Source organism: Propithecus coquereli, unplaced genomic scaffold, assembly GCF_000956105.1.
Source record: "Propithecus coquereli isolate 6110/MARCELLA unplaced genomic scaffold, Pcoq_1.0 Scaffold362, whole genome shotgun sequence".
NCBI classification, from domain to species: domain Eukaryota; kingdom Metazoa; phylum Chordata; class Mammalia; order Primates; family Indriidae; genus Propithecus; species Propithecus coquereli.
Genome location: NW_012149308.1, coordinates 1,911,430 through 1,923,854, shown reverse-complemented (window position 1 = coordinate 1,923,854; position 12,425 = coordinate 1,911,430). Strand labels below are relative to the sequence as shown.

General features: G+C 39.2%; 1 protein-coding gene across 1 annotated transcript in view; it reads left to right on the top strand.

Moving 5' to 3' along the window:
• Positions 1-466: 466 nt before the first annotated feature.
• LOC105816303 (chromosome unknown open reading frame, human CXorf23) overlaps positions 467-12,425 on the top strand; it is a 32,376-nt gene continuing 20,417 nt past the window's right edge. The window contains exons 1-4 of the mRNA XM_012651677.1: positions 467-499; positions 1,947-2,021; positions 5,592-6,161; positions 6,509-7,165. Of these exons, the coding sequence (XP_012507131.1) occupies positions 1,981-2,021; positions 5,592-6,161; positions 6,509-7,165 (1,268 nt within the window). The 5' untranslated portion in view covers positions 467-499; positions 1,947-1,980. The remainder of the gene's footprint in view (positions 500-1,946; positions 2,022-5,591; positions 6,162-6,508; positions 7,166-12,425) is intronic.

Below are 12,425 nucleotides of genomic sequence, written 5' to 3'. Positions count from 1 at the left end.
TCATTGAATGGTACACTTTAAATGGGTAAATTGTATGACATGTGAACTGTATATCAATAAATCTGTTTTGTAAACAAAAAAATGAAAGAAAAGATTACTCCCCAGAAAAGTTTTGCTTTTTTATCATCAGCAATATTTTCTCTCCCCCCACACACATAACCCCTTTGAGTTTATTATTTTTGTTAAATTTAGTAGATACGAACTGATACCCAAAGTTTCTTTAGTTAAATTAGAATCTCCCCAATAGAATATAATCTCTACCATGACAGGAATTTTTCCTGTTTTTGTTTACTGCTATATCCCTGAAACATTGCCTAGCAAATCAAAGGTACTCAGTAAAATTTGTTGAATGAATACATTTTGATATTTTTGATTACTAAGTAAACGTTTTTTTACTTTTAGTGTTTTAATTTCATAATACTTTTGAACTGATTGTTCTTCCTAGCTTCAAATTGATTTTGGAAAGAGGCGGTGTACTGAATTAATGGTACTTCCTATGGTGAGTGATCTAGTTCAAGTCCTTTGACCTTATATGTTTTTACTTCCTTCTGAAATTCATGATAACAGTAGTTTGCAAATGTTTGAGCATGAGGACCCCCTTTTAAACTGATATCTGCATAATAATTGTACTTTTTGTATTCGTGGGTAGAAGAGCTGCATAGTGACAAGAAATCATTTATATTTTAGTAATTACCACAGTATCTTCAGAAATTTGTAAAAGTGAGGTGCCTGCTATATGAGACATATACTTATTCATTCTGTAGTCTGTGCATGGTGGCTCTATGATTATTCACGAACTCATGGCATTAATTTTAAAAGGCACCAGGGGTTTGGGGCCAGTAAGTTGGTAACTACTTAATTATAGTATCAGAACTGAGGAGGACTACTGAGATGTACATAATAGCCAGTGTAGAAGATCATACCCTAATTACGTATGTTTAAAATTCATTTCTTAAAGCTATCAGTTTCTTTTAAAGACTGAAGAATATTTGAAAAATCAAGTTTAGAAATGCCTTTTAAAATTTACTTATTTGACATTTGTTTTAGCTAAAAATCAGAAGCAAACTAAATGTCTAATAATGCTTAATTAGATTTTGGGTATATTTACTTGGTGGAAAGTCAGGCAGCAACTGAGTATTATAATTAGGAATTATAATTCTTATAATCCAACAATTTGAAAAATAAGATATGCCATCATGTATTCATAAACATTTTGACTGTGATTACATGAAGTGTTTCTGTATGTGATGAAAGATGGGAAAGTAGTAGTGGTTGTGTTCAGATAGAGGAATTCTGGGTAATTTTTTTCTCTTTTTGGAAGACTTATTTGGCAGTTGCTGTGTGCCAGACACCAATAAGCTCTTTTCATGACTTAACTCGGGGGTCATCAAACTATGGTACATTTGACTTGACAGGCCTATTTTTATATGGCCCTTGAACTAAAAATAGTTTTTACATTTTTAAAAAATTAATTTTAACAATATAGTGTATTTAACCCAATATACCCAAAATACTATTTCAACATGTAATCAATATTAGAAATATACTAATGAAATATCTTACCTTCTTTTTTGTATCAATTCTTTGAAACTGACATGTATTTTATACTTACAGCACATCTCAATGCTGTCCAGCCATGTTTTCACATTTTTAAAGAGTTCTTTAAAAAGAGAAGAAACAGATATAACAGAAACGTTATATCTGCAAAACCTAAAATAGTTACTATTTGGCCCTTTACAGAAAAAGTTTTACAGAAAACTGATTTAATTCATTTTATCCTGACAACATTCCAATAAGGGTAGTGTTATTATTATTATTCCCATTTTATAGATGAGGAAACTGCGGCACAGAGGGGTTAAGTAACTTTTTCTTGGTGGCATTCACTATGTTTTAGAGCAAATTGCAGGCTCTCTCTACAGATTTGCTAATACTGTGTTTCTTTGCAGTGTAAGAAGTGGATAGTGGCTCACGTGTCAAAGGATGGCACGGTCACGATCTAGATCCCCCAGGTGGAAACACAGGTGAGCAGTTCTTAGTTAGCAGAGTACGCTTGGATTTGGGATGTGCTGTGGCTTTCAAATTCACCAGTGCTGGTAAAAACTTATTTTAATATGTTCATAGGACCCGGTTATTCACAGTAGGTGCTCTATCATGGCAGAGGTTGTGTTTCTAGATTCTAGGAGCTGACAGCTTTATTTAATTACAGCTGGCAGCTAGAATTAATCCATAATAAAAAAAGAAATGCAATGACCACAGCAAGGGAAAGTGAGAAACATCTTTGAGAGTGTTATATTTTTTGAATTAGTGAGTACTTTACAACTCTTTAGTGTGTATTTCATGTTATATTTTTTTTATAATCAGATGAGATCAGGCATGTTCAGGGCAGTATGGCTGTAGTCAATAATAATCAATATATTCAAAGAAATTTGGAAATAGAAAATAGAGAGTTTCCTGTCCCTTCTTCTTCATGGCAGAATAGTAGAGTTTTGAATAGTTTGATTATAGTTCAACTCTTTTCCTGCTTGGTAGTATCAATAGTATATATAATTAGATTGCAATAATTTAACTAGTCTTTATTGTACACCTGCTACAGTCAGGTGCTGGGGCTACAAAGGCAAACATGCCGTCTTCCATGGCCTCAGCAAGCATACAGGCTGTCTGGGGAGACTGACACTGTAGCCAACTATGATACAGTGGGAAAAATCCTTCCCTACTGAGTGGGACAGAGTATTCTGGATCTGTAGAGGGGGGATTAATTCTACTTTTATGGAGGGGAAAGCGGATACTAAGGAGGTTTTCAAAGAAGAGATAAAAAAATTTTAACTGGCCATTTAAGAATAGGTAGAATTTCTAAAGGGAGAAAGAATGAAGAAAATTATTCCATTTAAGGAGGAGAATAGGAGCAAAGGCACAGAGCTATGAATGCAACTAGAATGTTCTAGGACTTTAAAAAGGACCATAATTTTGTACACAAAAGGCAGACCAAGATTTCTCATGTTAATGTAACTTGGCCATTGTGCATGTTCATTTTGGTTATGCATTGACTAATCGATCATTTCTTCAACAGTTTTCATTTTGTAAAATTCACAAGACCAAGTTGTAATGGAACTTTAGAAAGAAAAGGGAATGTGAAAAAGCAAATGCTTTTAGCATGAAGGATATTGGAGAGGCTGTTTTGTGATAACACAAAAGGCCCTGGTGAGGGGCACAGGAGACCCTGCCAAGCTTAGTGCCTGATTTCCGGATTCCTTCTCAGGTTTCTTTGTCAAGAACTCTAAAGGGTCTGATATTTTACCCTACTTGCAAACTAACACATTAGCTGCCACAGGGCACTCCTGGGTCAGAGACAAAAGCCTTTATTACTCAGAGTAGGCAGGCAGCTTGAGCTTGTGTTCCTGTTGTTGCCCTTATCCTTTAGGTCCCCTGAGGGCCAGTGCTGCAGAATGGCTGGCTGGGTGGGTGCTGCAGGTTATGACACAGGCAGTGGGGTTATGACACAGGTGAGGAACCTGAGTCCCTTATCAGGGGCTGCAAACAAACCCACCCAGCTTTTGCCTTGGAGGAGACCTTATCATATTATCCTGGCCAGCAAACAAGTGGGCCCTTTATCCCTGAGGGAAACCCTGTCTTTATCTTCCAAGGCTGTTTGCACTGGAACAAAAGCTGTCAGCGCCTCTAGCAGAACTCAAGAGACTGTGGAGAATTGTCTCCCAACAGACTCCTTGAGTCTCTTTTGGCCCTTTAGGAGAACTGAAAACAATAGTAACCAATCCAGCAACCTTCTGCAGAAGAAAGGGGCATTGTGCAATAAAACATACGATGTAATATCAAAGCAATATTTAATGTGAAGTAAGGATTAAGGTAAGACATTGGATATTTCATCAAATCTGGAAGCCCTCTGCCTCTGGTTGCCAGCTTTTCTAGCAGTGAAAGAGATGAAATCTTCCAGGAAGTCCTCAAAGGCTCCAGCTGCTTCCTCCTGTGATGATATGTAGATAGCTGGGTGGCAGAGTTCCTGCTTCAGCTAGGTAATACTTGCCGGTGGTCTAGCTTGGTGACTCCAGAGGGCATTGTCGTCAAGTCTAGTACATAAGTCCCAGCAGACACATGAGGAAGATAGGTCTGCCTCCTTTCTTACAGGAAGGACACAGACTTATCATTGAAAGGAAAGGGATTCACTCATGGTTGCTGCAACTCCGTGGCAGCTTCTGAGAGGGGACAATAGCAAAAGCCACAAGGGTAGCTTCTTCATTGATTAGAAGACACTAAAGTCTCAGGGAGGAGATTGGAAAATTGGGCAGGTCAGATGGGGGGACAGGTCTCCAAGTGCAAAATTGAACTTTATTGTGTTCCAGGTAGTATCGCTCCTCTCTCTTATCTTTAAGTCAGGCAACCCAGACTGGTTTCCCTGGATACAGGAGTCTTCCTCCTTAGTGGTAATACAAGGCTCAATGTTGGCAGTGCTGAGGTACAGAAAAGATGTGTGTTTTGGGAGAGTATTATAGTTGCATTAAAGCATACCTTCTCCTCTGTTTGAACAGAACATCTTTCTTTCGATACGTAAGGGAACAGGTCTGGGAAAGAAAAGCAACTTATCTATGTTAGAAGCATTTATGGAGGAACTAAGCATGAGATTCAAGTCTTTTTTTTTTTTTTTTCGAGACAGAGTCTTGCTCTGTTGCCTGGGCTATGGCTCACTGCAGCCTCAAACTCCTGGGCTCAAGTGATCCTCCCTCCTCAGCCTCCTGAGTAGCTGGGACTATACGTGTGTATCACCATGCCCGGCTAATTTTTACATTTTTTATAGAGATGGAGTCTTGCTATTTTGCTCAGGCTGGTCTCGAACTCCTGGCCTCAAGCAATACTCCCACCTCAGCCTCCCAAAGTGCTGGGATTACAGTTGTGAGCCACCACTCCTAGCTGAGATTCAAGTCTTAAGAGCCTCTTCTTCCCCCTCTCTCTCCCGGTTAAGTATATATGTTTTGCTCCTTGATACAGCCTTAGTAGACAAAATAGACAATCAATGAGAGAAACTCTGGGGCCAGTCTTGGGTCTGAGTTTGGGTTGTAACATCATTAAATCTTAGAATCTAGTTTATTTAAGTCATGTTCAGTTTTCCAAACGCTCTCCTACACATTTATTTGTGTGAATCTAGCTTCCCTGCTTGTTCCTTACCTGACCATTGAACCTGATGTAAGCTTTTGCTGACTGCCCTTTCTAAGTCACTGCATCCCCTTTTGCTAGAACTTTGTTGTCAGCATTCTTCCAAAATGGATCCTGCCGTATACCTAAGCTGGTCTTCTTCCTATAGGACAGGTGTGCTCAGCTCATTTTGCTAAGCTCGGGGAATATATTAGTGCAGGGCATACATTAGTTCAGATGGAAAGAAAATGCTTGTTGAACTGGGCATTACCATAATCAGACCCTCCAATGTACAATTTAAAATGCATATATATCAAATTGATGAATTTAGTTTGAGTGAAAGAAGTAGTAGAATTCTAGGAAAAGGAAGTGTTTTAGGTAGGTCATATTAAGACAATCTTAGTTTATTGTCTTTAAATGGATTAAACTTTTCTTTGTTTGCTACATAGGTCTTTATCACCAGTACCTAGAAATCCTGAATACTACAAGCAAAAGCATTCTCATGGGCATTATGGCTCTGAATATAGGAAGGATCCCAAAAGACCTGTCACTTGGAGAATGGACAGTGAGAAACATGGACAGAGTAAACCAAGGATTCCCACTCATGGAAATATGTATTACCGATCTTGTGAAAATAGATCACCTTCCCCAAACATAAGAAGAAGCTCTGTAGAAAATTTCTATATGTATAAGCCTCACCGAGGATATTCACCTGAAAGAGAGGATGGTAACAGATCTCAGTATATGCCCAAATATTCAGAGGGTATACCGTACAAAGAGCATGAGAGGCATTGTTATCCCCAGAAAATGCAAGGAAGGTATATTCCTGATGACCATAGAGTTAGAGGAAGTGGAATAGGAGGGAAACCACCTCAGAGGTCAATAGCAGATTCTTTAAGATTTGAAGGACAGTGGCATGAAGATGAGTTGAGGCACCAGACGCTACAAGAAGAAAAATATTCCCAGTCACCTGGAAGAGACTTTGAAGACTTTGAGACAAGGAGCTCTTTTCAAAAGAGGTATAGGAAAACATTAAACCTGGGTAATTTGGTATAAAAAGCCTCAAGTGAAAAAGTCTGTTTACTTTATGGTCAAAGATAACCACCTTGAAAAGCTTTTGTCTAAAAAGATAGAAAGCATTGTAATTTAGTTGTGGTAGTAGTGAAGTATTTCTTTTTCAAGTAAATCATGTTGATGGCTAGAATATAAAAAAGATGGTATTTTCCTCTATGAATTGTCTTGAGGGATTATAGGTTAACTTGCCACTGCGTTCTGCATTTAAAGCCATGCTGCCCAACATTCTACACATATAAATTCTCACTTTCTTCTCTCTAGTGTAAGTATTAACTGCTTTATGTCAACACAGGTATCCTGAGGACCGTGATTTCAGAAAATATGGACACACATCAAAAAGACCTAAAGATGTGGAGAGGTATGAAAACAGAGAGCCTGCCAGAAACCCAAAGTGGAGGCCCGAGCCTTCTCTTCCATTTTACCAAGAGAAGAAAGACCAGTGGAACCTTGGACCTCAAACTCATCGACATGCTGAGAGGGAACACCCAGAGACCAGTTCAGCAACCAAAGTATCCTATGACTATGGCCACAAACATCATAAGCCCTCAGATGGGGACCAGGACTTTTGTGATGGGAGAATTCAGAAGTACTCTAAGGAAGACGACAGAAAATACAGTTCTCAAAAAGGCCCTGTAAACAGGGAATTAGATTGTTTTAATGTTGGAAGAGGGAGAGGAACTCAAGATGGGCAATTCAAAGAACCTTTGAAACCATCTAAGAAAGACTGCATTGCCTGTACTCATTCAAATAGAAATGATGTTGATTTGAGGCCCTGTAATGACAAATGGAAGGAAAAAATAAAGAAAGAAGGGGATTACAGAAAAGAGAGCTACTCTTCCAGTAACCAACTGGATAAAAGTCAAAAACTTTCTGATGTGAAACCCTTGTCTGTCAATCCTAGGAAGAAATCACTTAAAGTAGATATGAGGAAAACAGTAAATACATTCAGGTATTATCTTTGTTTTTTCTTTATTATATTTAATAAATGTTTCTGCCATCTTTATTTGCAGCTTCAAAAATGGAATTAATAATGTGTTTAGAGTCCATTAAGGGGAAGGGATTGCCTAGATTTTTCTCCAAAAGCCCTGTAATGAGAATGTTTCCTGTGATTAGTTAGTTATAGGGGATGATTCATGTCTCCTTGTTTCTACATCCTAGCTCCAGATGCTTCTTGGGTACAGGGCATTCCATGGAGTTGTTTCCTCTTCATGAGTTCACTTGTTTTTGTGCTGCCAGATTTTTCTTATCCAGGAATTGGCTGGGTGGAGTTCAAGAAGACCTAGTCCTTGCTCAGTTTCTCAGAGCCTGTGTTCCCTGTTGCCTGAAATTCAGAGAAGTTTTGAGCTGGAAGGGACCTTAGCAGGCCCTGATTTTATAGAGGAAGAAAGTGAGGCCCTCAGAGATGAAGTGACTTGTCTAAGTCACAGTGGCTGGGGCTCAAATCCACTTGTCCCCTTGTGACTCAAGGAGATGGGTGATTTAATGTGGTTTTGGCTACCATCTCAAAATGACTGGGGCTCAACCGACTGGATTCTTCCAGGTAGAGGAAATTAGACTATAATGTGGGAAGATGCCTATTTATAAGACATTTGCTTTAGCTCTTACTGATTCTTAAAAAAAATAGACTACTATTATAATAGATTATATTCTCTTATAGCAGGCTCACATGCTTTGCTCCATTATGAATATTACCTCTGTTTCTGGATCCTGACAATAAGACACTACAGTTGGCTATGTCAGCTAAATCTGTTCATTAACTTAATACACCACCACCATGTGAATGAAAAAGTGATGGACCATGTTGATTTGGTACATTTATACTCACAGTCCACTCTTACTTGTATTTGAATTAAAAACCAGAGGAAAAAAAGGGTGGGATGGGAGAGGGGGAAGGAGGTAAACCCACAAGTCCTTTTTTTAAAGCAAAATGGTTTTTTGTTCCTTTTCTTAAATTTAGACATGGCAGTTCCCCTATCTCATATTTTCCTTACATTCATCACACTTGCAGAAAATATTTTTAAATATACATATATATTTATATGTGAACAGAAAGCATTTATAAGTATGACTATATTACAGAAAGTTGGAGAAATAAAGGAGAAAAATCATCCATAACCCTACTACCATATTTGTATGTATATGTATATTATGTGCATACATATACACTTTTCTATGTACATGTATATTACACATGGCTGCCATAATATCATTAATAATTTTGTATCTTTCTTCATATGCCTTAAATAATTTTGTGCTATTAGATCGCCTATTAGTTCTTAAGAGCACACAGGCTGTTGTAAGTGTCAAGTTTGTTACCTTAAACTTTTTTTCTTTCCTGTATTATGAAAATGTTCAAACATACAGAAAAGTTGAAAGAACTGTACAGTGAACACCTATATACCCACCACCTAGAGTCTTCAATTAAAAGTTTACTTTCATAGTCATGTGTCTATCTATTCATCTATCCTTCTATCTTATTTTTTTGATATATTTCAAAGTGTGTTGCAAACATCTGTACACTCCCTTTTGAATACTTTAGTACTTGATTTCCTTATAGTTCCTCTTTTTTCTTTTGAGGTAATGTTACATACAATCAAATGTACCAAAATCTTAAACTTTTTATTTTATTTTTTTTAAGAGACAGGGTCTTGCTCTGTCACCCAGACTAGGATGCAGTGGCACGATCAGAACTCATTGTAACCTTGAATTCCTGGGCTCAAGCGATTCTCCTGCCTTAGCCTGTTGAGTAGCTGGGACTATAGGCATGTGCCACCATGCCCAGCTAATTTTTAAATTTTTTGTAGAGATGGGGTCTTGCTATGTTGCCCTGGCTGGTTGCAAACTCCTGGCCTCAAGCAGCCCGCAAAGTGGCTTGGCCTCCCAAAGTGCTGGGATTACAGGCATGAGCCACTGTACCCAGCCTAAATCTTAAACTTTTTTTTTTTTTTTTGAGACAGACTCTGTCTCACCAGGTAGAGTGCAGTGGCATCATAATAGCTCACTGCAACCTCCAGCTCCTTAGCTCAAGCGATCCTCCTACCTCAGCCTCCCGAGTAGCTAGGACTACAGGCATGCACCATCACGCCCAGCTAATTTTTTCTATTTTTAGTAGAGATGGGGTCTCACTCTTTTTTTTTTTTTTTTTGAGACAGAGTCTCACTGTGTTGCCCGGGCTAGAGTGCCGTGGCATCATCCTAGCTCAAAGCAACCTCATACTCCTGGGCTCAAGCGATCCTCCTGCCTCAGCCTCCCGAGTAGCTGGGACTACAGGCATGCGCCACCATGCCCGGCTAATTTTTTCTATATATTTTTTAGTTGTCCAATTAATTTCTTTCTAATTTTAGTAGAGACGGGGTCTCGCTCTTGCTTAGGCTGGTTTCAAACTCCTGAGCTCAAACAGTCCGCCCGCCTCGGCCTCCCAGAGAGCTAGGATTACAGGAGTGAGCCAGAGCGCCCGGCCTAGATGGGGTCTCACTCTTGCTCAGGCTGGTGTCAAACTCCTGAGCTCAAGCAATCCTCCTGCCTTTGCCTCCCAGAGTGCTAGGATACAGGCATGAGCCACCATGCCTGGCTAATGTGTTTTATACTTAAAAGAAAATTAATAAATGGTAGTACCTTTAAAGAATGCTAGAAATAGCAATTTTGAAGGGTTTTATTTTAATAGACCTCATTAGAGATACTGAACAGTTAATTTTATAATTTGATATGAGAAATGGAAGCTTGATCTTTATCATGTGTCACAGAAATGAGCTGCTCAAAATTGGAGCTGCTGCATCTTTTGTTTTGAACTTATAAACTGTAATTTTGTGGAATCTCATGACCTGTCAGTGGGGTCTGGCAGCATGTGTTTGAATACCTGACTGGGGCCTGCAGGATGGCTTGTGTAATAAATGAACCTCCACTGCAAATCTTCTCTATTCAGAGACCTGAGGAATAAATAACTGAACAAATATGTGCATCTTTTCAGTATGATAAAGCATCATAGTCAATAAAATCTTTATTGATGAATGAGTTAGGGAAGAGTTTGGTGGGTTGAATTACGTGTGGACCGATAACGTATCCATAAAACAAAAGTGGTTAATGCCCTCCATAGAATTATATTTTCAACTAGTAGCATAAATTAGATTTTTCTCTCCTAGAAAAGATTCAAATAGTCATAGAGTGCAGAGAGAGTTTTATTTGCTGGTTAAAACCTAGAGAGTTTGTCTGCTTTTTTTTGGAAAGACTAAGATGATTAATTTTGAGCATTTATTTACTTTCTTAACTTTGGTCAAGTATTGCTATTTGTTCTTCCAGTTATCAGTATGGTTGAAAACACAAGATTATTGCCTAGTGATTTTTCTAGATTCTGGTTTGTATCTAAAACAGTTGTAAGTAGACGCTTAAGTGTTCACTGCATAGTTAACACTTCCGTTAACAAAGACTGTATTCTAGTGACCCACTCTGTCAGAAACTTCATTATCAGAAGTTACATGTGAATCATATGTTTCAGAATGTAAGTTAGGGAATCACAATATGAAAATTTCTATTAAGGTTGTTATGTACCCAAAACACGAACTGTTGTATACATCTGGAAGTCCTGGGGCAGATGAATGGAGGTGTTGGTTTAATGTTAGGCTGAGTAGGTGAGGGGCTGACACTTGGCCAGGCCAGGAAGGAGTGGGTGAAGGAGGAAGTGGGAGGGAGGAGGCAGTACTAGTTTCTGGTGTGAGCTGCTGCTGATGCACCTGGGGCTCCTTTGATCTTCTGGGATGCTGATACTAGACACCTGGGACGTGGGGACAGTCAGCTGTCAGAGTTGATGGTGGGCTGAGTACATTGGCCACATTTGTATCTAATCCTTTATTTCTCACTGAAGACATATCTCTCATATGCATTTTTTTAAATAAAAAATTAATGGAGGAAATGTTCCCTTTCATTTATATTCTTCACCCTAGCTTCTCTTAGTGTGTCTTAGGGAGCCTTGTATAGGGTCTCTGTTGGCAGTCGGGGTGCATAGGTTTTTGTCTTCCGGTGGGCCACTGAGCAGCTCTGTGATGTTGGGCAGGTCACCTGGCTATACCCTTTTGGGTCCAAATTAACCCACAGTTCCTCCTGGCTCCACGAGTCTGCTTGGGTTGGCCGTGTGTTGGTAACTATTGAAGCTGAGTTGACAGGCACATGGAGGCCATATATTTGAGATTTTATATTATTAAAAAGTTAAATATTTTAAATTTAAATTGGTCTAAATTAAATTAAAAATTTAAAATAAAAAGTAAGCCAATAAAGTTAAAAACCAAAATTAAATTGGCCTCAATTAAAATGTTGAAGTCCATCATCTCTTAGGCTGAAACACTCATTTCAAATTGACCAAGTCACTTTCCATTCATCATTTATTCATTCAGTGGATATCTTCTTGAGGACCTACCCTATGTGAGACAGTCTGTTAGGGTACCCTGAGACTATAGAGCCACATAAGATTAGGTTTCTTCTCCTTTGGTTTTATTGACACATAGGGCAGCGTTGGTAATACCATCGTGGCGAGAGTGATGTGTGAGGTGGGGTGCGACTCAGCAGCCAGCAGATTTGGGGAAGGTGTCGTGCAGGAGTTGACATGTCAGCTAGGCTTTGGAGGCTGGTATGCTTTAGGCACATGGAGATGAGGTAAAGAAAATTTTATATTTACAGGTTAGCAGTGGCAGAAAAACATACACAGGAACTTTGAACCATGTGGTCATGAGTGGTCAGTGAAAAGGAATAGAGGGAAAGGAGAATGGGGAGATAAGAAGGCCCCGGCCGCCAGCCTGACTTGACATTATTAGCCGGTAGGAGAGGGCGGGCAGCCCGGCTCTGGCTGCCAGAGGGTTGCTGTCTAGGAGGCGGATTGGGTGGGTGTTGGGGCTGGCAAGGCCCGTCAGAGGACTTTTGTGAAAAAGTAATAAGAAACTGAATTAGGGGAGCAGTAGTCTCCCTGACCCTTTTCCTTCAACTCCAAAATTTCCAAGTGTGTTCTTAGAAAGACAGGAGCAAATACTATACAGTTATGTGCCACTTAACGACGGGGATATGTTCTGAGAAATATGTCATTAGGTGATATTGTCATCATGTGAACAGCATAGAGTGCCCTTACACGAACCTAGATGGTTCAGCCTGCTACACCCCTAGGCTATATGCTATAGCCTGTTGCTCCTAGGCTGCAAACCTTTACGGCATGTTACTGTACTGAGTAC